The sequence below is a fragment of the Acipenser ruthenus genome, chromosome 5 (assembly GCF_902713425.1).
Source record: "Acipenser ruthenus chromosome 5, fAciRut3.2 maternal haplotype, whole genome shotgun sequence".
Taxonomy (NCBI): Eukaryota; Metazoa; Chordata; class Actinopteri; order Acipenseriformes; family Acipenseridae; genus Acipenser; species Acipenser ruthenus.
In genome coordinates this window covers 22,463,876-22,491,493 of record NC_081193.1, presented here as the reverse complement: position 1 = coordinate 22,491,493, position 27,618 = coordinate 22,463,876, and the positions used below count along the sequence as shown (strand labels likewise).

General features: G+C 36.8%; 2 protein-coding genes across 13 annotated transcripts in view; both read right to left on the bottom strand.

Moving 5' to 3' along the window:
- The window catches only part of LOC117402834 (baculoviral IAP repeat-containing protein 6), a 183,476-nt gene extending 172,380 nt beyond the window's left edge, over nt 1–11,096 (bottom strand). For all 12 annotated transcript variants that reach the window (XM_059023827.1, XM_059023834.1, XM_059023833.1 and 9 more), the window contains exons 1-2: nt 10,808–11,096; nt 9,916–10,410 (exon numbers count right to left, since the gene is read on the bottom strand). In XM_059023827.1, the coding sequence (XP_058879810.1) occupies nt 9,916–10,123 (208 nt within the window). In that variant the 5' untranslated portion in view covers nt 10,124–10,410; nt 10,808–11,096. The remainder of the gene's footprint in view (nt 1–9,915; nt 10,411–10,807) is intronic.
- Nucleotides 11,097–15,000: 3,904 nt separating this feature from the next.
- Nucleotides 15,001–27,078, bottom strand: LOC117402415 (protein YIPF4). The gene is made up of 6 exons (XM_034003526.3): nt 26,780–27,078; nt 22,995–23,145; nt 20,609–20,780; nt 18,575–18,652; nt 17,975–18,088; nt 15,001–15,989 (listed from the first exon to the last, which is right to left on the bottom strand). The coding sequence occupies exons 1-6, from the start codon at nt 26,850–26,852 to the stop codon at nt 15,852–15,854; spliced, it is 726 nt and encodes a 241-aa protein (XP_033859417.1). The 5' UTR covers nt 26,853–27,078; the 3' UTR covers nt 15,001–15,851.
- Between the last annotated feature and the right edge of the window lie 540 nt (nt 27,079–27,618).

The window sequence follows — 27,618 nt, the reverse complement described above, 5'->3', positions numbered from 1 at the left end:
GGTTACCTGTGGGAAATCAATGCTCACAAACAGAGGCAATTTGCACTTGTTTTTCCTGATTACTAGGGATGGGTTAGTGAAGTTGATTACATGAAAATAAACTATTCGAATAGCATATTACATATTTGAATACACGAAAAGGCCTTATATATTAGCTACTAGTAGAGGCAAACGCATCTTTTCTTTTTTTAATGCTGACGCTTGACAAGTGTTAAAAGTCATATTTGCATATTAAAAACGTAAGGACCCTAATTAATTATTAAATGCTTGTAACAGCAACATTCTACAGTAAATGTATTCTGCTTCAAATTGTCGCCACTTTTGTTGCATTGTTTTTAGCTAATGTTAACAGGGGTGCGTTCAATAGGCAGAGCGCTCCAGAGCATTACGTGGTGTTTTCTATTGAACGACCTGCACACCGAGAGCGCTTCATAACGTTAGCTAACATTCCCAGGAGCTTACTCGGTGGGCATTTCAAAATGGCGTAGGTAAAATACCAGTGCAGCGACTGTGGTGTGATTTCCCCACATATTGGACCTATCGGTGTGCATTCTTTTTCATAAAAATTATAGTTTATTTAAATTAACAGCGTAATTATTTGAGTATTTTTCCTTTTAAACTAACTGAATCTGCAGCATCACATGCAACATTCTAAACACTCAGTTTATTGTTGTTTGTTCAGTCAGTCTTACATTAGGAATATTTTCTTAACTGCATTTTAAAAAAAAATGGACAAATAGCACTGTGTTAAAGGTGAACTATATGTAACGCTGTTTTTTATATATATATATATAGTTTTGCTATTTCTGCGAGATTAGGCTTCACAGTGTATCTCGGCTGAAAAAGCACCGTAGTAGGCTACACCAAAAACTTTAAACCTTTTCTTTAGTGGCAGAAAGGGGACGTTAGAATAAGAGAACTTTACTAAAATGAGGTACTTTTGCAGTGTTACATTTCTATCAAACCAAGAGCACATTATAAACAAAATGATATATTGTAAGAGAAAGTAGTACTTAAATTGAAAGACTTTGCAGAGGAACAGAAAAGTCAAATGCAGGAGCTCATGGAAATGCAGAAGGTTGCAAAATAAAGAAACTAACTGCTAAAGTCATTCACAGGTGTATTTAAAGAATCTTTAAAGAAATAATTTCTGGGGCTCCCGAGTGGCGCATCCAGCAAAGGCGCTCCACGTGGAGTGCAGGATGTGCCCTATAGTCTGGACGTAGCGAGTTAGAGTCCAGGCTATTCCTTTGCCGACCGAGGACGGGAGCTTCCAGGGTGCGGCTCTCAATTGGCCGCACGCCGCCCGGGGGGAGAGAGGGTTAGGTCGGCCAGGGTGTCCTCGGCTCACCACGCACCAGCGACCCCTGTAGTATGGCCGGGTGCCTGCGGACTTCGGTAGTGTGAAAAAAAACGGTCGGCTGACGGCACACGCTTCGGAGGACAGCGTGTGTTCGTCTTCGCCCTCCCAAGTAAGCGAAGGAGTGGTAGCGGTGAGCTGAGCTGAGCCTAAAAATAATTGGTCATTTCAAATTGGGGAGAAAATAATAAAAAATAATTGGCAATAACTAAATTATTAAAAATAAATACATTTCTTTCAAAAGTTTTTATTTTTGATTTGCTGTATAAAAATGTTACTGGGTTGAATAATTGTTGAAAAAATAAATTGTTCTATTTTTGGAAAGTTTATTTTTTTTATTTTGCTGTACAACACTTATACAATAGAAACATCTTAATTGCAAGGGTAAACTGCACTGTAACCACCTGTAAATAAAGCATGCAATATGCAGCAATCACAGTACTGAGGAACAATGCTCTCAACGTAGTTTTCAATCCGTACAGGACTCTTACATGTGTTTGAATTCACTGCCGCTAAATGGTGTTGGCTCTCGATGCAAGTGCAATAGAGCCATTAAAAACTGCAGATTTTCTGCACAATCATAAATTCATCCAAAAACATTGCGTGCTGTATTTTCCGCTATCTAGAAAGTTCTCTCTCCATAACACACCGTTCAATAAGAGCCAACTTATGTTACGTAGCGCCACGGCAGAGCCTATTGCCCAGATGTCTGCTTAAATTCCCCTGTAATGATTGCAGACAGCAGCTTCTGCTAGGCAATCGTGAAACAACTTCCAGGAACATGGCACCGGCAAACTTTGAATGTGTGAACTGAAATAAATATAGAGCAAGTGCTGAAAGAAGGAAGCCAAACTTGGGTAACATTGAAATTAGAAAGGTAATTTAACATTATGATGAATATAAAGACATACTAAATGCTAAGCAGAACAACGCAGTGACCAAGAAAAAGCAAGATACTTGGAGTTGGAACAAAGTTCTTTTTTTTAACTCTGGACTGCAGTTCAATGTAAAACATCTACTGTTGACTTTCTCTGAATGGATAGTAATGTCAACATTTGCACTGACCATTAACAGTACAACTAGGTATGTTCCTTGTTTTGAATTATTTACAGGGGTTATTAAATAAACAAAGTAAATTGAATTAGATTAATCTGAGGTTAGTACTTAATGGCTAGTTGTAATTGGCAGTAATGTTAAACTATTGTAATGTTGGAATGTATTTTCTATTGTTTTGGCCTGGTTTCTATTGTTTTGGCTGATTATTTTATGAATGTTATTATTTGTTAGAATTAAACAGATGTAGAATATTTAGGTTGCTATATGATAGGGTGTTATTTTATTCTAAATACAGCAAAAATACATTTTTGGTTATTTGCGCAGCATTGTGCTACTGTTGCTTTAATTGGAAGAGATACGCGCTGTGATGTTGCTGCTCATTGAGTTCTGAATTCAATAAACAAAAGGAAAAACCAGTGCCTAAATAGAGTATTGAACAAAGAAATCTCGTCTTGGACATTGTTTGTACACTTCGTGAACCCGGCTCATCTTTATCGCCTTACACTGTCTGCTTGTAGTTCACATACACATTTGACTTTTATTCTTGGGAGCATAAGAGTTTGGGTAATCGAATACACGAAACATTTTGAGCACTTGCAGTACCATGCCGTACGTCAAGGTTTGCCGTCTATTCTGTGGGGTTTCTTTCAGCCTGTTCTGTCACTATGTGTGCTATAAGTCTGTGTTGGCATGGTGGGATGTTTGTTTTGCAGGTTGGGGGCTTGTCTGGTGACATTTTTATCCAATCACATTTCATGCATCCCTTTCATCTGTGTGCAGTGAGAAGAATGGAAGATACAGCAGCAAACCATCAGCAAACTAAAGGTGTGTATATGTGTATTTACTTTCATGTTATATGTGTATTCACTTTCTTGTTATATGTGTATTTACTTTCATGTTGGTAGTTTGTTTGCAGTATTACTTGTTCACTTATTTTATATTGGTATAACTTGCTTGCTATTATTGCAAACAAAATACGTCAACATATAAGATTGATGCAGACACCGGAAGTGAAGAAGAGTTTGATGCATGACTGAGGTGTTTCGAAAACACTTTGAAAAGTTTTATTTTGTGAAAAATATGATGAAGAAGACCTGGAGCAGAAACCATGCTTTGATTTTGCACTGGAGTGTTCAGCAATAGAGGAATACACTCAGCCGTTCATCTCTGTATGCCTTCAAGGTGTTCACATTCCTCTGTGTGATCGCACCAACAACAAACAAGCAAACGTGCGTCATATAGTAATAATATGCATGTTATTGTTTACAGAATTATTATTATATTTATTTTTAAATCACAAATCTTGCATATGTATGTTTTCCAGTTTATAAAAACTTTACCTTAATGTTGTGTTTTGTATGTATTACACCATTTACAAATAAATGCTTTATTTTATTGTCCATTGCATGTGTTGCTATTTACAAAAAAAAAAAAAAAAAACTAAAGGGACATGGTGTGAATTAATCTTGTGAGTACAAGTTACTGCTTAATACTTGTTAGAGATTATGGTAACCTCATGTGATTTTCTCTTCTTTTGTAATTTATCAGACTTTGCAACACTGTCATCTTGGTAGATGAGCCATCATTTTGATTAGCAGTTGCACCCACTTCCTGAGAACAAAAGCAGGATCAGGCTTGATCATCAATGTGTCGGTCCCAGTAATAACTTGCAAATCACTGAGACACACGTGACTCAATTTACTCCTTTCATAGGGTAAAACGACTTTCTCTAGTGAGTTAAGTCTTCAGGAGCTATTAACGGTTGTATGATGTAGCCTACTGCAGGTCTCTAAATTGGCAACAAGACGAGCAAGGCCAAAATGGCCAGTTCAATCCATTTGTACAGGGCACCAATGCACCTAAACTTAAGTCAAGGCCAAAGTGTAGTATGTTGTGTAATTTTTCTTAGGATTCATACATAAAGTTAATTATTGGCCACAGAAAGAAACAACACAGTTAAACTTAATAACTATATATTTATTCAGAAAATGCTGGGTTTTTTTTGTCAACCATCAAACTAGACAGGGTTCCAGACTAACTTTTTGCATTAAGTACCATTGGCTTAGGCCAAAAAATCTAGTCGCCAAATCCAATTGTTGGGTGCCACTTTAAGAGCAAGTTGGCTGCTACCATATTCAACTTCTTAAAATATAACAACTTGTTAAGACACTAAAGAGATACTAAAACAGTAACTTATGTTCGTACTCACTTGTGTGTTGCCTCATTCTGTTGAATAGGTAATCTATGCAGCTGATGACTGCAATGAACTCTGCATTTTATATTTAACAAGTGTTGTGTAGGGAATTGGTGACTGCACCTTTAGTTGTGTCCACTTGTAATATGGGTAATAGCATGCTGCAGCTTGCATGCTCAGTGTTAGTGGAGTCCTGATCGGACAGCATGTAACAGACAGCTCTTATGTTTGTTTTTTTTTTTTTTACTGTATATGTGACCATGTCAAGTTTAAATTTCAGTGAGTTTGTTCTGTTATTTTGATATGAAATACACCACAGTAAACACAGTATCATATATTTTAGATATTTCCAAACCATTTTTTTTCATTATCACAATCTGAAGTATAAGTTGAATGAATCAAGTAAGCTGCAGTACATTTCACTTTTAATTCTCAATTATATTATTTTATTTATTTATTTTATTTTCAGGAATACACTTCCTAATTACAGTCCCAAGTACTTATATGCGTTCTGCTGTCACCATTCTTAAAACGGTCAGTTTGAGAAATAAACTCAGTTTTCCCTGCAACAGTTGACCCTGCTTTAGTACAAAAACTAAGCTACATTTATTGTTTTTTATTATGGTAATGGCTTAAATTACCATGCCTGCTTCATTGGTGAAGTCAAGAGATATTATCAGCTCGTCATGTAACCAGGTCAATTAAATTATCATCAGACTCCTGAAGGTAATGTAACCGAATATATCTGGGACAGATGTAGCTGCTAAAGAAGATGCAACAAACTATACAAATCTGTTCATGTTAACTCAAAACTTTATGTAGGCACCCTACGATCCAAGTGGCAAAAGACAACAGTGGTTTATTGTAGTTCACAAATAAAAACCTTTCAGCTTGATACAGTAAACTTTTCACTTCCGTGTTTTTATTATTATTATTTTTTTTGCGGCGTTTCAGCCCTTCATTATAATTATTCTCTTTAAGTTTTCAGGGCATTTTGTTAATGTCCAACACACAAACCTTAAGTGTGTGTTTATTTTAGGTTTTCTTGTTCTAAATGTCTTGAATGCAATGTTTTATTTTAAGCTACAGTTATTTTTAGACAACAGTACTCGCACACGTTTGGTCACTATCACAACTGCTGCATGAAACTTGGGTTACCATATTCTGCTGGTGTTAATACAGCAGCTCTGGATATCCAGGCATTTGCATTCGTTCAGATTGTTAACGTCCCTCTCTTCAGTTTAAAACATGTGATATGCCGGCTTGTTTTCCTTTACAGACCGATGTCATAGCGCATTCAGAAACATTGATACGTGTGTATGGAATTGGTGTAACTTAACCACTCAAATCATGTAATCATGTTATTGTTTTGATCCAAACAATTCCTAATATAGGCGTCTCTAATTGCTGTAGCTGAAAAGGCACTGTGGCCATAGCTGTCGTGAATAGACATACATTTTGAGGGACATTGCAGGAATTGATAACGGCTAATTTTCATGATAAATCGAGATAAGTAACTCACAAATCCTGAAACGACTCAAATTACTCCTTTCGCATTTGCTTTTGTAATCGGGTGAAATGTTCCACAGTAAGAGAATTGGATGCAATAAATAATTTATTTACGTTAAAATAGTCTAAAAGCACACCAGTTTTGCATAGTTGTTATGCCATGAGCAGGAAAATACAGCGATTGTCTCCAACCTATTCACCAGGTGTCTGCTGCATTCACCAAGATAGTATCCTGTGAGCATGAGATATGATGTCATGTGCACAAGATACTAACCTTCTTTAATTCACACCAGATTTGTGTTATTCTCTTCAGAAATAAATATTTTTAAAAAATACATACCAAATGTAAGTGGCTCACTTTTCTGACTGATTTACTGGCACACGGGGCTTAAAAGGTTAATGGCAATGTTACATACATCATTGATTTGACAGTATTTTATAGCAATTTCAGGGATAAAAATAGCAATTAATTACTTCAAAATCTGGTACCCAACATGCACCTTCATTTTACATCTGGAATTGAATGGGAAACTCATGGGTTAATTTCACGTACCATCAAGAGATACTAATGAAAGCAATTTACATCAATGCTGCCTATTTTAGATGGCTTTCACGGAGGCATTTTCAGAGAACATTTGTTTGGAACCTGAGTAAACACTTCATAAAGCAACTCACTTTCCAAAGGCTGAGAAATAACACAGTCAGGCATGATCTGCTTTGTGCTGTGTTTAAAAACAGGAGGTCATTTTGACATAAGGTTTTAAAAACTTGGTGCCATCTTAACAAAAACATCCTATTCACTTATCTTTAGCCAAATTACCCAATAACAAATGAATATACCATGTGAGGATTGTTTTAATAAAAATGCACCCTAAAGGAAAGAATATAATCTGAACCTTTTGCCCCTCTTACCTATGCATGCAGAGAATTCAAACAGGAATGAGTAAAGCCCGCCGCACACAGCCCGACTCAAGCCATCCCGACTCATCTCATCTCAACTGGCCGTACACAGTCTGGATGAATCTTAGCAGTGTGCACCAAGATTATCCAGATTTCAGTCTGGATGTCTTCAGATTTGAAGTTTGAACATGTTGAATCTTTTTCAGTCGCAGTTTCGTTCAGGTGTGATCAGTCTGTCTGTGTGCGGCGGTTGCCGACCAAAACTGACCGAGACCAATTAGTCATAAGGGTGTCAACCAATGGTGAAGCAGGTTTAAGTGACGTGGCTTGTCATGTGACTTGTCATACAAGATGGCAGAATACTGGACAAAAGATTGTGAAGATGAGTTCGTCCAAATGTGGACCAACAGTCCATGTTTGTACGACTGCAGTGCTAAAGTGTACTCCGATCGTAATTCCAGAACCTACGTGACAACAGAAATTGCAAAAGCACTTGGAACTACAAGCGAGTTTAAGTGGTATTTAGTTTTAATATCAGTGAAATAGTAGCCTATATTTTTACTTCCCCACAATGTCTAAAACAATAACTCAATACAAATCACAAAGCCCTAAGATACAGCTACAAAGTCAAATAAAAATCAACAGGTTGGATTTTATTTACCACGTTAGTGTAGTAGACAAACTATACAAAAAGTCAAACACTGCCTGAAACGTTTGCACGGTGTAAATGGTCAATAGCTAAATTAATAGGCTAAGTGCTTCTTTTGGTTGCCTCGCGGCGCTGTCTCCGCTGTCTAATCAGCATACGATGCCATGCATAATGTTAGGGTTGCTATGTTGGGCTAAGTTAATAAAAAAAATGTGTACTGGGCAGTATTAATTAAATTTGCATACATAGTAATCACCAGGATCTAGTTGTGGTCAGTCTAATTCAGTCTTAGCAATGTGCGACACCCAGTCGGGAAAAACTCAATTGTGAAGTCAAACCAAAACTGAGCACAACTGATTGCGGAATCTGTGCATACTCAGATGAGATGAGTCGGGCTGTGTGCACTGGGCTTAACTATATTGGGTTTCTAAATTACTACTAACCACTGCACTTTCACATGACCACAATTTCTGAAGTGCTATAGTAATGCTATGGTTACCATACAATAAAATACTTTCAACATTATAGTTAGTCTTTACACCAATATGACATTTTTAAAATAATTTTGAACACAACACTAGTGTAATCACTTCAGGTCTTGCCATTGTTTTTGGTTTTTTCTTTCTCTGTAGTCACAACACAACAATCATGCACATTTTTTTTGTTTTGTCTGGATGTTAGTTTCTATGAAAGCTTGTGGACCCCTTAATAATGGTGTGGAAATGAAAAAGGCGCTGTAACAGATTTTTATGTAAAACCATTCTCCCAAAACACTCCAAGATCCACTTACAATATAAGCATAATCATTTCCAAGCACACATTGGACCAATTTAACCTCCTGGGGTTTTTTTTTTTAATAACATTCATTTAATATTATGCCTAGCTAAGAAGGTTCAGTTACACTAGGTATAATAGTAACATCCCCTGGCTAGCGCTGCACAAAGCAATTATTCAGATTGAGCTTTCTACAGCAAGCCAGTGATGATACCCAGGTGAGGGTTAATGGTGTTGATTGGAATAATTCACAGTGCTATAGAAAGCTCTTTGGAGCAGCAATCAAAACAAATTCTTCAACTGTTTCAGTTGGAATGGCAAGTTATCCCAATCAACATCATAAACCCTCCCCTGGATATCATCACCTGCTTGTAAATAATCGGTTTGTGCAAAAGCAGTACCTACATCAGGGATGGGTAACTCTGGCCCTTCCTGACCTTGTCTATGTTCTAACCTGGAACCGATCAAACTACCACTGCCATTACGCTTACCAGAAGGGCTACAGGGTTAGTTTATTGATTAAGGTAAATGTCCAATTGTTGGTCTAAAAATAAAGACTTAATATTTTAGTCCAAAGTACAATAGTGTGTGTGTATATATATTACACACACTAAGCAAGGTAATTGGTATAATGCTACACAACTTACTTTATCACCATTCCTATTTATTTAGTTTTCAACAGGATAATTACAATAATTACTGAGCATTTTAATAAATTGTGTGTGGTGTAAGGGTGTAGTTATTTGTGCATCCTACTACAGCCCTAAAAGAACGCAATCTCTTGAATTCTCACTGTTAAGTATACCAAAGTGTAAAGATAAAGCAAAACCCAATTACAGCACAGGCCTACAATGTATTAACACTACATGTACGAAGTGTACAGATAGACAATATTACAGCCATCATGTATGCAAACGTCGTATTGTTACAGTGCACTAACTCATAGCACACCCTTCTACTATTCTAGATATCGAGGAACTGACAGATATAAAACCGTGCTAGTAGTATTAATACTACTGGCATTATAAACATTCCGGGCCTGACTGTTAAGTCTAAGATTTTAAAGAATATAATAGTATATAAACACATATAAACACTCTCATTTTAAAGAATATAACAGATATAAACACACTCATTAGTATCTACCTCATTGTTTTTGCGCATACTTTTTATTTGTGAACATTAAGAAGCCATAAATAAATAATTTTGGTCTGCTGAGGTAACCTGTCACAGCCCCCTCTGGACGACAATCAATCGGCTTCTGCATCGCAATATTATTGTTTCGTTTAGTTGCATAATGGGAAATTGACATTCCCTGAGAGGTCTCCTAAAAACACACCTCGTTATGGACCAGATTTAAAAATGGCTAGACTGAAGCTAAACACAGAATATTCACTTGTTTCTCTACAACCGCCCGTTGTGTTATGTCACCCAGACCGCAACCCAAGTGTCGGGCCCCGGGCGGAAACTAACCATGCAGTGCCGAGGCCTGGAGGATGGCCCCCGAAGTGCCGTCGATGACTTTGATGCTGCCCCGGCTGGTGACGGCCAGAATGGCGTTGAGGGCCGGGTGGTACGAAAGGCTACGCAGGCCCTCCTCGTCGCAGCGCAGACAGCCGTCTCTCAGTACAATCCAGTCGGAGGTGGAGGAACAGGAGCCCGGCGAGGCCGCGGCCGCCATCTTTCTTTATTTTTTTCCCTTCCCCTCTCCGTCTCGGTAAGATCTGATGTCCAGAGTGGGTGTAAAAATAAAATAGACCAAATCCCAAACTACCACTGCTGGCGCTCCTTCTGCGGCTACTACTGCTGCTGCTACTGTTGCTGCTGCTCCTCCTCCTGATACCGCAGAAGCTATTCACCCTTCGTATTCGGGTAGCTTTAGGCTTCGCTCACCGGCAGGGAGATGTCAGGCAAGCAGAACTAGCGACACAGAACCTGCGCACTCCACACCACTAGAGGCGATGTAGCCTAGGAGGAACATAAGTCGATTATGAAATGTCTACACAGGAATCATTCACTATCACTGAAACAAGCGCATCTGATAAAAAAACAAAACGTAAAACGCAAGACAGTTGCTTTATTGACATGACGTATCTTAAGCCAAGTGTTCTTCCTAGACAAAAAATCTTACTGGCTGGTATACTTATCATTTTACACAACGTAATTTGAGATTGATCTTTCTGTTTCTGTTTCAAAATAGTCTAATTATTTATTTTTATCTTGAAAACAAGACGTCATGTTTTAGTAAGTTGATCACTATCATAAAAATGAGTTTATACTACGGACTCGACAATCAAGGGGATTTATATAATAATAATAATAATAATAATAATAATAATAATAATAATAAAGGTGTTTTACGTACCTCACAAATGTAATTTCTCTTCAAGTGAAAAAAATAAATAAATCATGCAGAATTTTAGAATAATGTTCCCATCATTTAATCCATTAAAATAACAAGGTCAGAACATATAGTTCGGAAGACTGGTGGAATGGAACTGTAAGTATGTTACCACATGATTTTAAAGAGTAACATTAAGGATACCATTGCACTATTAGTGCGATTTAACTCAAAAACCACACCAAAAACAGAAGATAAAAAACAACTGTAAAAGGACAACTGACACTACGCATTCACTCAGTCTAACTAAATGGGCAGGTATAAAGCCGACCGGGGAAATACTCAACGGCGACAGTGCATTCTGGGCTGAAACCAATCACCATGCTTTTAATGCTCTTAAAGGTACAGTACACGCACAAAAAAAATTAATTACATTGCCCACAGTTGTGGGATTTCTGCACCAAAGGCTTTGGTTTTTTATTTATTTATTTATTATATATCTTGCAGTTACTTGGAAAAAATAAGAATTTCACTGTTTTGCTCGCTGATGAAACGGTAGCTGTATTAGTCCTGAGATGGTAGACAAAGATAAGAATATGTGATACCTTTTATGGGACTTACTGAACAAAAATGAATCAAAAGGTTTTAAGACCTTAAAGGTCTCTTCTTCAGGTGAAAGTAGGAAAGAGAGATTGATGTTTACATTCAAAGGTGGCATCAGAACTTAAACAAAAATAACCAATTTTGAATCACTGCAATTCTAATGCAAAGGAAAAAAACAGGATGAGTGGCTGCACAATAAATAATTACAGTAACAAAGACAAAATAAATAAATTATATGAATAAAATGCCAAAATTGTAACAGTAAATACTATATATATATATATATATAATCACTGCTGTGCAAAAGTCTCAGACATGTTTCATTTTTCTACTCTGATGCATTATGAGCATCAACAATTTATTCAAAGCTACCACTAGTGTTTTCTACTATTATAACAACCTTGACTTGCATAAAGAAGGAAAAACATTGAGTGAAATAGCCTGCATCACTTGATTTTCAAGGTGTGGTATCCGAAGCATAATCAACAAGTACAGAGAAACATCATCTGTAATTGACAAACCCAGAACTGGAAGACCCAAAAAGATGTCTAACAAGGATGAGCAATACTTGAAAATAATATCCTTAAGGAATAGAAAGAAGACAAGCGTTGAATTGATAACAGAACTGGCAGAAGGCACAGGTGTCGTTGTCCATCAAATCAATAGTACATGGTCACTCTTGAAATCAGGACTTGTTGCAGTAAGAATACCTCTGTTAAGAAAGGGGAACAAGACTAAAAGACTAAAATATGCACAAGAACACAGAACTTGGACTATGAAACAATGGTCAAAGGTGCTTTGGACTGTTGGTGGATGGACAACAACACCTGTGCCTTCTGCCAGTTCTGTTGTCAATTCAACGCTTGTCTTCTTTCTATTCCTATGAGGACAGGTTTTGCATCTGTTGGTATTGCAGGGTTTAGTTCCAGTGTGTGCATTGTTCAGGTCAGTTGGTAGTTTGTTCCGGATGATAAGCTGGGACAGGTTAGGTGGTTGTCTGTAGGGTAGAAGATGTTTCCAAGAAAATATTGGAGAGAGTGAAATCTTCAGCTAAAATGGGGTGTAATTCTCGGATGATTTTGCGGAGAGGTCAAAGGGATGGATTGTACGTAACAACTAAGAGTACTTAGGCTTAAGTAAGGATTTTATAAATTCTGAGATTCCTCCTGTGAGTGTTCCTATGCCAGACACAATGGGTCATCCAGGATTACCAGGTTTGTGGATTTTGGGAAGTAAGTAAAAAGTACCTGGCTTAGTTGTTTCAGGTATGAGATTTTGAAAGTATATTAACTTTTATGATGGTATTTATGATGGTATTTAGTTTTTTAAAATATATTCTTTAGTAGGATCTAAAAGTTCTTTATAATGGAGTACATCAGAGAGTTGATGGTCTTGTTCAGCAATGTAATCTGTGGTGTTTAGTATGACTACAACACCTCCCATATCTGCTTGTTGAATTACTATATTGTGGTTATTCTTTAATGATAATATAGCATCTCTTTCAACATTAGATATGTTATTAGGGATATCTTTTTTTTTTTTTTTTTGGATAATCTGCAGACTTTCTGTTTGGAGACAGAAGTCATGCCCCAGACTCTTGTCAAGTTTTCCACAGTTGATTGAAAGACACAGTATTGGCCATTGAAGGCAATTTTACATGTAGTTTTCCAACTACTCCTGTGTACTCTCCCAGCATAGATCACCACTGAGAACTGGAAATACACAACATAAGGTATTAAGGTAACCTACTATACCTGTGACCTCTGCAATATTTGGAAACATATTCACCTGGTGAGTTTAAGGTATATTTTCTGAGGTCACCCATAAATTAAGCATTAGCAAAATGTGTGTATCAAAAAAATATATTTGAAACAATATTATAGGTTCATTGAAAGTTTGTGGAGAAACTACAATGAGGAGTACACCATAATGCACGTAACTGTACAGTTAAATTGTCATTGTGTGGGATCATCTTAACAACTGTCATTTAAATAAAACAGGACGCAAGTAACATAACCTCACATTATTTGTGAACATCTTGGACTTTCGTTCTCAGCTATGAAGAATTCTTGCAGAGACTTCAGAGACTCAGAAGTCATCAATGGTGAGCTCTAGTCAACACTACCGAATGTGAAAGAGAATTCAGCAGGACAAACATTATTTGCTCCCCTTTGAGATCACTGCTCACAGCAGACCAAAAGTGCAGATTGTTTTATCCAACAATGGGCCACCTCTGGAGCAGTGGAATCCAGTACCATATGGGAAGTCTTGGATCGCAAAAAAACAGAAAGAGATATCACCACTAGCTCCTCTGTGGACATGTTTGTGAATATATTTCAAAGATTATTGACGTGTCTGCGCATGTCTCAGTGCAAGGTTTATGTTTTATCTCTGCTTTGTTTTCAGTTTGGTTTCTTTTTTCTTTTCTAATATACTTAATAAAATGTTGTACTGTATAGTTGACTTCTTGTACTGTAGTTGAAGGCAGTACATTGTATCTTCTGATTCCAGCACAGTCTATATGGGAACTATAATGCAGACCAGAAGACCACCTTCAAAGGTGTTTGAAAGTGAACCTACCAGAATGGAAAGTTGTACTGACAAATATTAGGGACAGTAAAAAGGATCATGCAAATAAAGGGTGAGTTATACAAATCTGCTATGTGAAATGTAGGTCGCTGTTTAAAGCAAGTTTCAAGTCCTGTTCGCTGTCTTCTACATGTGGGTCCACTCTAACCTAAGCCTGATTGGCTGAGAAGTGAGGTTTATAATAAAATATATTTGGTCAACTGTTTACTATATTCTTATTTACAGTGCATTTTACTTCATGAGAAACCAGTGTTCAGTTTGTTTGCATTCCTTACAGGTATTTGCAGGTGCAGGAACACAAGGTTCCTTCCTCCTTGAAGCTCTCTTAACACCCTGTCAACTAAACAGCTCCTGCTTCTATCTGCAGCATCGGGAGGTTATCTGAAATTCCCACTGTAGCTGTGGAAAGTTAAACAATAAGTAAACAAGAAAAGGGGAATGGGGTGTGTCCTTGTGTCCCATATCCCAAATTATGTTTTTATTTTGCGGATAACATTTTACAGTAAATGCCTACTGATCTTCGCATGGGCTTATAAGAGAAAATCCTTCTTAAATATGCAGACAATATTTTTAAAACTGCATGGGACATGGTGTGCACTACACATTTAAGTTAAAGAAAATGCTGATTTAAAAAGCATGTAATTTGTGACTATACCTGTTATGCATGACCCTGACCATACATAATTTAGTGTTTTTTTTTTTTTTTGATGATAAACTCAGGGGCAAATAAATGCATATAAGGTTTTCCTTTAATATACAAGAACATTGGAAACAATACATGTTACATATGAGTGTTTGCTAAACATTGGAGACTTGTAGAAATGTATACAGGTAAAGAAACAAAGTTGTATTTTTATGATTTTAAAAAGTGCATTCTGGTCCCAAGATGTTATTTTCATATAACTGAAGAAAACACATGTTAACTTAGTGGTGCTTAGGGTTCTCTAGACCTTCCCCTAACAATCCCTATCTGAAACTGTTTCCAGTTTCATTTGAAGTTCATAAATAAAACAAATTATGGCTGATTTAGCCCCTATTTGATTGATTTTATGCATCTGAATTACATCATACAATAGCTATATTTGCAGTACTGGAAAACAAAGGAGCATGTCAGTTTGTGCATTTAAAAAAAAACCTCTTTCCTTTTTTGTTTTTACAAATGTACATCTATAAAATATTTTTAATATAACAGCCATATAACATCTATATAAAGGCACCCAATTTAAAATAATGAATCCTTCTCTTTACATAAACTCATCTAAACCCCGTTAACTAGCTGGGCCAATATTTATAAATTAAAAAATTAAATGCAGTAATAAGATACATGAAAAAAGGAATGCCATTAACACTCAAAATAAAAACAACATCACAGAATTTGGACTGCAAATCTTTTGCCATTGGCCAAGCCATTGCTGTTTGGCACAGGCATTTAATAAAGGGATTATTCCTCCCAGCAATCATATGGATGGCATTTCCAACATAAACCAGGGTTATCAAAAAAACTCACCTATTAAACATAATGGGTACAGATGCTTTCAAAGTTTCGGTTGCATCTAACCAATGATTTTATAACTGGCACCTTGAAAAGATCACTTAAATTCTGTATCAAACATACTTGTTCATCAGAGTTGAAAGAGGTTTTAAACAAATCCTAGAACTTTCATTTTAGTACAAAGATCATGGCTACATTTAAGAATTAAATACACTGTACACATTTGCTTTATGATCCAATATTGACCGTGATTTGTTAATCAAAAGGAAAGACAACCAAATATGTTTCTTCTTCAAGGCCATCCTCACAGGTGTAAAGCAAATTTCTGATGTGTTTACCACTTGACTAGTTTATTGCGCAGTTTCAAACCAAGTCTTTCCTGTTTCAAACCCCAGTGTATAGAGACAGGAAGTAGATGTACAGGAGAAAAATGGGGTATATCAGAAGTGGCTTCTTGGTCTTGAATTCGTCCCCAACTAGCAAGGAAGCAGCACTGTACGCAGCCCAAAACACGCCGAACAGCTGAAAAACAACAAACGATAATGCAAATCATAGTAACACATTTAACTGACTATTTCCTTCTCTTTCAGGTTTACTATTTAAAAGAGTTGTTCACGCTGCGAGAATCCCTGTGTTGGACTGAAATCTAATGAACAAGTATAATTCCCTGCCACTATAAGACTCCATTGTAAACCAGATGCTGAAGCAGGTCACTGTGTTAAATGAATAAATCATCTGCAGGGTTGGCTAGCTCCTGAAAAAAAGAATTTGGAGCATGGCACACTGAGCCATATTCATAAAATATGTGTAGTATCAGTCACAGGGCTTCACATAATTTACTAATGCAGCATATCCAATCCTGTAAGATACAATACACACTGTTAACCGGTGGTCATTTACACATGCTACTACCAACTGAGCGGTACTGATGGAAACTGATCAATGCACATTTTATTATGGGTCTAAAACAGTAAATTCAGCTCTTAGCAGGACAGAATGGATTCAGTTACAAATAAAAAATTAAATTAAAAGAAAGACACTGTGTTTAGGAATTCAGCTTCACTTTTTACATGCTGGCACTTCATGTAACTGTCTGTCAAACAAAACAGGAAAGCAAGGGATTCAAATAAAATTTCTGTATGGTTAAAATGCTGAAACAAGATTTTTTTCACCAACCTCTAAAGCCAGTTTATATTTGTGTGCACACTTTCTTGTTGTTTCTCTCTTGGGTTAGCAAGCACGGTACAAAAAAACTGTTTTTAACTGCTTTGTTTTGCAATCATGTGCAGTGATTTTCTTTGTATAGTATATTTGCAGTACCATACTTTGGTGTTTTAGACACAGTGATGTATCTGACTGTTGCAAGGCGGTAGAAAGCCCTGCTGTTTAAATGTATTGTTTATTTATTTTTAGAACGGGGTCTCCCCCTCCGGCCCCGTGTTATTTTATATTTTTGTATTATGATTTAGTATTTATTTAAATGACGACGACAGCCGTGTGTTTTGGTGTATGATTTATTTGTTGTATTTGTATTATTATTATAATTATCGTTATGTGTAAATATGACGGTGAGAGCCGTGCACCGTGTCTGTTATTGTTTTTTTATTTAAAACGTGTTCTGACAGAGACAAGGTTGGTGCTCGTCCTCTGCCAGGAGTAATTAATAAACTTGTGCAGATTGTGGCCGAGGGGTAACAGAATAATTACTAGCCAGTTAAACCCCACGGTCACAATATATAAACCTGCAGCTCTCTGCACTCCAGGTGGTGTGTGTTCGGAGGAGGAACGAGAACGAGAGCGATAAAGATAAATTTATTTGAAAAGAATAGGACTTTCGGGTGAGACGTAGTTGTAAGTGATTCTGCAGCTGATGCATAGTTCACACACCCTAGTCTCTGTAAGTAAGTGTAAGTTGAATGTAAGTTGGCAGGGATGAGGTTAAATCCATCTCTGCCAACAATCACGTGGGGAATCAATTAGGTAATTGAGTGCTAATTGGGGAGTGGCCACATGTATAAAAAGAAAGCAAAAGCCTTTGTTTGTTGGAGGAGTTGGGTTTGGCTGTGGCTGTGGGTATGGCTGTGGCTGTGGCTGTGGGTGTTGTGTAACTTGGTAGTGAAGACTAATGCCCAGCCTACAAGTGCTTTGTTCTTTTGTTTGAACCTTTTATTTTGGCCCTCGTGCCATGTTTTGTTTGTTACTGTTTTTGTGCTATTGTGTTAATAAATGTGTGCATATGCACTTAAACTGCAGCTTTCTGTCTCTGGGTCCAATTCCTGCCGATAACCAGCCTTGGTCGTGACCCTACCCTGTCACAGCCCCAATGTTAAGAAAGCAACTACAATGTAGTATAACGACTCCCTCTGAGATGCAACCTTTTTACATATCCGATGAACCCCTGGAACCAATTAAATCAGATATGAAAGGTTCTACTGTGCTTCAGTGTAAAGTTAGATTGGCTAAAAAAAAATAGTTAAATATCTAACTGCATATGGAATTAAACATACCTTTATCAGCGTAGATACCACTTCAAATCCCCCAATTACCAAAAGCAACGGAGCTATTACTATTAGTGGAAGCAAGGAATAGCCAATGACTCCAAGAACCTGGCCATAAGAAACCTAGATAATATCAAGACATGAAAGATTATCATGTGTACGATCATCACTAAAAACAACAGAAAAAAAGTTGATAGAGTTAGATACAGTTTTTTAAAGTTTATATTATACTATTTGTTTTGTATTTCTTTTAGTGATAGATGCACAGTTATATTACAGGCCAGTTGAGAAAATTCCTTACTGATTTTAAATAGGTATTCCCCTGCCACTGCTGTAATTAAAAAATACATTTAAATTATATGTAAATTACACTAATCACTATCATTAAAAGGTATATCTCCATCACCATATAAAAATGTAAGTGTGACATACGTAAGGATGAATGGACTGAGTGAAGACCCTCCTACAGCAGCAGTGTCCCCCACCGGGGATTGATCTCACGACCCTTCGGTCAAGAGTTCAGAGCCCTAACCACTACTCCACACTGCTGTTTTCTCTTTGTAAGTGTAATACATAACTTCACACATTTATTAATAAATCGATACTTACTTCACCACCCAAAACTCTAGCCAGCAGGAAAATTGTCAAGGATCCAAATATCCAAATAGTTATTATCCAAGACACCACCTTTAAAAAAAAAACAAAAAAAAAAACACAACAGAAAAAAATCTTAGTTTAATCAATCAAAGAAATGAAACATTATTCATATTAAACAGTCGTTCTCTTGCACCTACCGGTACTTTCAGTGGGACCCAGATTAGAAAACCAATCAGTTTCAAGGTGAACCTTTAACCGTTAATTGTTTGGTTTTTCCAAAAATATATATAAAATGCAGTAAACTTCTGAAACTATATACAAACACCCCTTCCCAGAACGTGTGTTTCCATTGAGAATATATGGCAGCCTTAAGATACTAACCAAAGTACCAGTCTAGAGTACACTATATATCAGGGGTGGCCAAACTTCCTGTCCCTACGAACCGCATACCAAAATTTTCACATGGTCAAGAGTCATATGAAATGTGTGCAAGCAAGACATTTTAAATACTAGAATGTTGTATAGTACAGTAGTTGTTAGGCTATCTCTTGATGGCAGCAAAATACACAACAACAAGGGATAGAACATTGCCTATACAGTTTGTGTAATTTGTATTGTGCTGTAGATCTACAGTGTATTAAACTTTAAATGTAACACTATGGTATTTTTCCATTATTTCTTTTAATACTGTATGTATTACGCACTTGAAATACAATATATTCAGTTATTATGAAGCATAATACAATAACTGACCTGATTTCACCAAAAACACCACATAAAAACACAATTTTTTGTAAGGATTCTTTTTGACAAGCTCTTCCCTTGAAGATCTGAATGCTGGGTTTAAAAATAAATAAATAAAAAGTTTTTTTTTTGGTGCTGCGAGTATTAAATATTGCTTTGTGGATGACAAATGCACTGTATTTATTTTGAAAGGGATTACAGTACCTGCTCATGACGAGACGTAAGATACGTAAATATAATATTAATTTTAGACCTGCAATATAACATTTAAACATGCATTCTCTAGTCTAGCGCCAACACTCCAATTTTATAAAAAGATTCATTAATCTGAATAAGGACGTTTGCCACGAGCGACATTCCATGCTTGCCATACAACACTCGCTTGAGTCGTTAAATCGGCTTCTTTACTGAACGCCGAAAGCAGCATCCAGGAGGATATTCAGATGAAAATGTGTTTTTTTGACGTTTGAGGTTGCTCGCCTTGTACAGGCTACAGTGTGTAAGCAATTTGTTGCAGATGAGACACAGGTTTACCACTGTTTACAGTGAAAGCAAACTCTTTCTCCCAGTCTGGTTTAAAGCCTCATACTTTCACTTATTACTCGTGGAGGGTTTGCTCAATGCCATTGTCTCCATGAATCGAACGAGCACTTAATTCAAAATTATGAAACTGACTTTCAACTGCATATCTGCCTTTCACTCGAGGTGATCGAAATACGCATGCGCCAGCGAGCGGTGTCTTAAGTCATCAAGTGACGAAATATCCTTGAGAGTGATCATGCAGGCTCAAAGAAACAGGAGAGAGAACGTGAGAGAAGAAATAATAATTAACACAAATGAATACAGAGAACACAAATAATAAACGTGATTATTTTTACTTTTCTCTTTTCGTTTTTGTTTATTATTCTTTCTTCAGTTCATTTGAGCCACAAAGCGTGCGTCACCTGGCATTTGATTGGGAGCTGCACTTGAACTGCGAGCCACGGCTTGGCCACCTCTGCTACATATGATGTTTACAGGGTCAAGAAACATACACCCCAAAGCAGAAAATGAATACAAGTAGTATGTGACTGGAAGCGGGCACACATGATCATTTATATATAAAATCAAAGAACGAAAACCAGCCTCTCTCTATCTCTTTTAAATTTACCATCATCCATAACTATAAAACACTGAATAGTTCTAAATAAAAAAATACTAAAAAAGTACAAAGAATAAACCAAATAAATTCAAAATGTGGTTATACTATTTAGATTTAAATTACCCCTATTTGTGTGTAATTCTAGTTCCTTTTCCACTTACCCTGAACTGTCCGTACAGTGAGATCATTGAGAAGAAGAGAACCACAGCCAGGGGGCCCCAGAAATCAGGGTTATCCCTCACCACTTGCCGGTTGAACCCCAGCGATGGCATTGGCATCAGCACACAGCGGATTTTGTAGTAAATGTCTTTCAGGTCTATGTCAAGTTCCTCCCTGTGATTTACCACAAAAAAAATCCATCTACATGAACACACATATAAAGTACTGTATATAATTAAGTTGAGAAACATTGCACACTGTTGCTAGGGATAAGAAGTGACACTGCATAGGTGACAGGTTATTACAGTAAATAATACTTAAGTACTGTAACATTGTATTTTGGCATAGCTAAAAGCAAGGCACTTTTGTTCAAACATCCCAAATTTTGAACAGCACTCATCGACTGTGCTTTTACATCTGGAAAATCTTTTGATTTACTGTCCCTGGTGAGGTCTGACTGCAGCAATTACAAGCGAGACTAGTTGTCTTGTCTGCCATTCTTGCTGCAAGTTGATGACAAACAAGTCTGTAGCCCTTTTTCCATCCAACTTTTTAACAAGCTAAAGCTTATGCGCACAAGCACATTTTTTATTTTATTCGACTTGTTACTCACAAGTTCGCTCGGCAGAGGTGGTTTTATTTTTTGCTCGCTGCGACATTTTATCGACATTTGCAAGGAAAATTGTAGCAAGCGTATTTCTAGTCCTAGTGCCCTTCAAGTGACGTCTAACTGTCTAATGTGCATGCTCTTGGCCCATGTGATCATACATTATTAAATGAGTATGATGTTTCCTCTGCATTTACAGGAATAGACAGCGTAAAGCTGCAATATTCAATTTTTTATTATTTTTTTTACATTTGCATTACCTATAGCAGATATTGTGTATCCACTAGCCATATAATGATGACAAAAGTCCCTTGATTTGTTTACGACTTTTCTACCCATTTGTTGGTTTTTATTTATTTCAAGTTATTTATTATTTTTGTTTATTTAAAAAAATGTTGTACTACTATTTGATTAAAGAAATGTTTTTCTAACACGCTAAGAACAAGTGGAAGATAGTTGTTTTTAGTAGTTATTTTATTTATGAAGATGTAAAAGAATTAAAATGTAAAAGACATTTTTCATGTATTTTTTGTAACAAGTTTAGACCATTAATGAATAAAGTGGTGTAAACTTAATGTTCTCATGCATGAGTTATCTGAGTGTGTACTGATGCTTCTTTAAAGTCAAGATGTTTTTCTATATGGGGATCTAAGTAAGTAAAGGTCTCCACACACTGGACGTGATGTGATTTTTCCTGCGATAAAATGGTACTTTCGCTGCCGACACTACCTTTCACACCAGTGGCGACAGGTGAGCACGATGGGATAGGCGACTGTTCTCTGATTGTATCTTCAGCTGGAAAAAATTCACACGTATGATAGTCCTGTTATACGGCTAATACAAATGTAGAATACATCATAGCTTTTCAGAATACTTATTTCAGTAAAGGTAAACAAATCATACACACCAGCTATATCCAGTTCCCTGGAAATGGACTGCCAAATGTTATCTCTCATTGCCATGTCTTTATAATTTTTGTGTCCTTTATTGTACAGCTCCGGGTATTTTGATGCTGCAAGAATTATCTTTTCTTCTGCCATTGTTTACTGAAGGCGCGCAAGGGAAGCTGTTCCTCATTGGTCAGTTCCCTAGCTGCCATGCGACAAAATCGCAAAAATAGACACCGATTCTTTTTTTTTGCATTGCTTGAATATCACTTCAGTGTTGCCCGTCGCAGTGTGAACGGCTTTTTTTTTTGTTGTGGTACGGTGTGTCATACAAAACACAATCACTTTTCACATCGCGTCCAGTGTGTAGAGGCCTTAGGCCGAAAATTTTGCGACACATACAAATTAGGCTATGACGACATTAAACGTCACAGGGAAAACCCATTTACTCGGTAGAATCGGCATTAGTTGGAAAACAGTTTTTCCCTCCTTATGTTGCTGTAATTTTTGTAGAAATTTTACCATGTAAATTATAAACTCTGTTTGAAAATGTAAAAATAAAAACTAAAAGTTGTACTTTAGGAATTTGCTCAGGCACTCAAAAAGCAGGGACTTTTGCCTTTGAGATCTGTAAGACTTATCCTGTCGGAGTCTGTATTACATTATTATTCCCTCTGAACCTGGAACATCAGGCATTTCGATCCATCAAACCATCCTAAACTCCAGACCCTGGTGCTCCTGCTCTGTGAACCAGACAACCCCCTTTGACTCTCAGTGGCAGGGTAAATATGCAGTTCCTATCTAACTGTTAATCATAATCAACTAAACGAAATCCTTACAAATTTACAACACACAATTTTGAGTGTACATATGTTTTGAGCTGGGATTACGCACAGGAGAGGCTTGGTGTCCTCGGGGTCATCTTCCTCCACTTCCAGCAGCCAGCCGTACCCTCTCTGTCTCAGGAATGTAGTTGCAGAGGCATCCTTAGAGTCACCGCCCATGTTCACTTTAACATCTGGAGATTCAATTGAACCGCTGAGCTCTGGAAATCACACAGAAAGAGAGAGATATCACACGTGTGAACAAAACATCTGTTCTTATCCCCTCACTTTATATAACAAATGGATTTCACTAGAACAGTACTGCACAGAAACAGGATAACCAGGTTAATCACCTTTGCTTTTGTTAAGTGATTGGGGTTTGTATTCCTTAATTTACTAAGAGGCTGGGACTGTGTTTTATTTATTGTCACAATCATATCTTAACCTTGTTTAAATTATTAAAAAAAACTATTGGGGCCAATAACCAATTATGTGCACCTGACAAAAACAAGAATGTTCTATTTTTTATTTTATCACGCAAACAGAAGCCCAGCACTCCAACTATATTATTATCTGTTTGCCTGTGGGATATTCCTTGCCCTTTGTAACAAATATGAATTGCTCTATTGATTTGTATTTCTGCTGTCATGGGCATTGCAGATTTTGAAGAATAAAAAAAATAGTGAAAAATCAGCAATAGCCAGAGCCTTGAGGTTCAAATTTTTCCCAGCTACACTTCATCCCCCAAACTTAAAAATAGAAACTACAAATTACTTGCAGGCACAGTCTCTATTCATTTTAGTGTCCCACATTCATGTTTATGATTCATGGGGGAGTGTTAAGCACATTTCATTAGATGTTTCCGTTTTAGGACATTAATTTACATAATTAGAGTTCATTAGAAATGTGGTTTCCAGTGGTTCGTATAGTAAAAGCACTATCCTGCAGGCCGAGTGACACATGGTTTAAACGTGGTTTAAAGTTTTCCAATCTTGGCTGGGGGCCCACAGGGAGTACTGCATTGGTCTTTGAGCTCCTGCAAGTAAGGAGGAAAACCTGAAACTGTGGAAAACCTGAAACTTACAAACCTGAAACTGTGGCAGATATGGTAATTATTATTATTATTATTGGTAGTAGTACTTTTTGTAGCACCCGTAAGCATATTATTAACAGATGTAACATCACTGCAGGATTCTGGTGACAATACTAGCGATGCTGCACCTGCTGTTGCTAGCCAAATATCAGTCTATCTACCAAGTTAAAATCAAGCACAAAAGGTAAACAACCTGTAAAGCACGCTGTGGGTTACTTTTCTGTATATGGTCTGATCCAAGGCTTTCAGAGTTGTCATTCGACAATGAACAAAACAAATGCTTCCATCAGTAAGAAGGTTCGCTGTAATGTAGCTCCTGACAAATTGGGTTTCCTTACTACGAGATGTACAGTGACAGACAAAAGTATTTGGGCGGTAAAAAAAAAAAAAGAGAAAAAACACAAAGAAAGTGACTTTAATCATTACAACTTGTTCTATTGAAAGATATAAATTAAAAGTAGAGATTCAGCTTTATAATAAAACAACAAATGATTACATAACATGCATACATTGAAAAATAACATGTAAAAACTCATTTAATTAGGGCAATCAACATATTTTGTATGAAACCCATTCATTGCTAATTAATGACAATTATCATGATTGAAAACCAACACCTGATGATAATTATAGAATAAATACATACATAATCATCAAGTGCTGAAAATAAACTGGAAATTTGTGATTCAAAAAAGCAACAAAATGGTTACAACTAAAGAGTACAGCAACAATCTCAAAATGGCAGTGATACAACTAAACGAAAAACTACCACAAAAATAGCAGAATGACTTACTTGGTTTACCGAAAAGCACTGTGTGGGCTATTGTTGACCAATACAGGAGAATAGAAACTACTGCAACTAGCTCCAGGTGTGGAAGACTGTGTCAAAGTGGTTAGTAGTGTGCAGGTGTGTAGCCGATGCAGTGCTCCAAACAACGACAGACAACAAAGTTCACGGTCCAAACAGTTCTTTCATTTTTCTTAATACGGTTTGGCACCATTAAATAATAATACTGGCTTTACACAGCAAACACTCAACACGGACGCAAAGGGTGGGCACATCAAATACTAATGGAAGGGTGCCCAAATACAAAGTATGAAATTAGTTTTTGCATGTTATTTTTCATTTTATGCATGTTATGTAATCATTTATTGTTTTATTATAAAGCTGAATCTCTATATATTTCAATAGAACAATTAGAAATGATTTTTGTCTCTTTTTTTAACTGCCCAAATACTTTTGACTGTGGACATAAACACAGGTTTAAAGCTGCATTGTATATCAGTCAATGCAGTGACCCAGGGATTGGAATGAACGACTGCCCTTGCAACAATACTGTTGGTCCCGATCACATTAGCCTCACCCATACTACAGCAGCTGTCCCGGCTGGGATTTGTTTGAATAAAAATGGTAATGGTGTGGGTCCATAAGAAACAAAACTGTTCCTGAGGTATGATACCATCATACTTTCCCCAGCGCCCTCTCTAGGGCACTATACATATATCTTGAATTGTTCAGGCTATGGACTTAATACCATTTTTTATTATTATTATTAATGTTACGTAAATAAAAAGGGTGAGTGACATGGCAAATCCATGTTTTATAGCAGTATTCCTATTTTAAAAAATCATACATCGTAGCACTATTTTCAATAAAAAACGTTTTCTCCATAGTCCAAATTATATCCTCATATACCAAAAGAAAAAAGCAGTGTTTGGTGCAATTTCTAGACGACAAATGTAATAATTTAACTGCGATGGTTAGGCAAGAAATCTGTGATCAAAGATGATTTGACACAATTTCCAACTTGGAAAACTGTTTAACCCAACCCAACCCTAAGAAGTACTTAAATATCATTTTTTCAAAAAATATTATATAATGATGCATACATTTGTTTTTAAAGGCACTGCATCCAGTATGGACCTATATACAAAATGTTGTTTATTGTTACTTGACATTATAAATGGAATAGATTATCTCCACACAGGTGATCCTAGTAAAATGTAAAATTTAACAAGGGTAGATTTTGGAGAAAAAAAAAGGCAAAATACTTCATATTTGTTTTGTTTCCTTAACTATAAGTTGTCATAATTCCAAATAAATGTCACCCATTATAGATTTTACAAAGCGCTTAATTATAGGTAACAAGCTCAGGGGTGTCTTAGTTAAACTTATAGTAAAAACAGAAATGGATCAAACCGCTACGCAATTAAATGGGAGTCTTATTTCCAGCAATGGGAGTGGGTGTGTAAACAGTCTACTGCCGACGCAGTCCAGCTTCTCTGACACAAGAAAGCTGATATACAGAAGACGTGGCGAGGCACAAAGAAATACATTTTTTTGTATGAAATTGTACATTATTGTGGGGCACTGCGGTTTTAAACATGATATAATTATTTTCACCACAAACAATCTGATCAACACCGATAAAATCAGAAGGTATTGTTCTTTGTCAATACACAATGTACTTTACAGTGTGTAATATTAATGAGTAGGATTTCTAATTATGAATAGAACCAAACATACTGTATGTACCGTTCTTTCTTCTTGTTCCAGTAAATATTAATATATTAAATAAGACTCTGATGTTAATAATAATAATGCAACATCAACATCTTTAAGACGTTTTATGTTATATTACCGAACCCCCCTGTGTTGCGAAAACACTTCAACTTGGAAAAACCCTTCATTTTACAAATAATATTGACAATAACAGAAACACTGGTGACGTTTTCCAAGGCAGGGCCTACTGCTACTGTACCTTCGGCGTCAGTGGAGGAGACAAAGGTAAAATCTCCGTTGGTAGGGGAGAAATGCTGCGCCTGCTGATGCATTGTCAATAATTAACAGATATCCGCCTTTACTGTACGATGACTGACATTTACACCAAGTGGTAACAAACTCCTGTACAAGATCTTTCCCCCTGTACTGTTCCAACAGCCTACTCCATCCTGTGGGGTTGAGATCGCCTCTCCCAGTGTAAACGAACCTGTAAACAGATCATGGATCGAAAGCAGGAAGTGAGAGGGGAGCTGGGAAAGGCGACACGTCAAGACCAACCAAAAAGAGCAGCAAAAAATACTTTTAAGCTAACAGAGTACAATATGGCAAGCCTTTTTAACATTGAATCCTCAGTTTTTGATTTCAACAATTCTATTTTTGATATGAAAAAATAATATTGAGAATTGTTGTTATCAAATATTCTATTTTTGATATCAACAAAACATTATGATATCACTGTTAGAATTGCCGATAACAGAAATTGAGGATGAAATCGTGTTTAAAGGGCTTGCCACAGTACAGTACGCCCACACTGTAAACAGACTTAAAAAATTATATCACTGGGCTTAACGTTTTTAGTAAAGCTTTGAAACTCAGCCGGAGATAAAACCACCAAATGCAAAGCAAGAAGGCACCAGTAAGGTCATTCAGTAGCTGCATGGGTCCAATGCCCCCTCCCCTCCCCAGCCCCCCACAGAATCCGGGCCCCAAGTGAATTAAGACAGATCCCAATTCTCCTCACATACTGTAAAATGTGCGCTATCACCTTGTTTTGACTGATTTCTACTTTAGAGAACTGTATTATAAAAAAGGACAGTT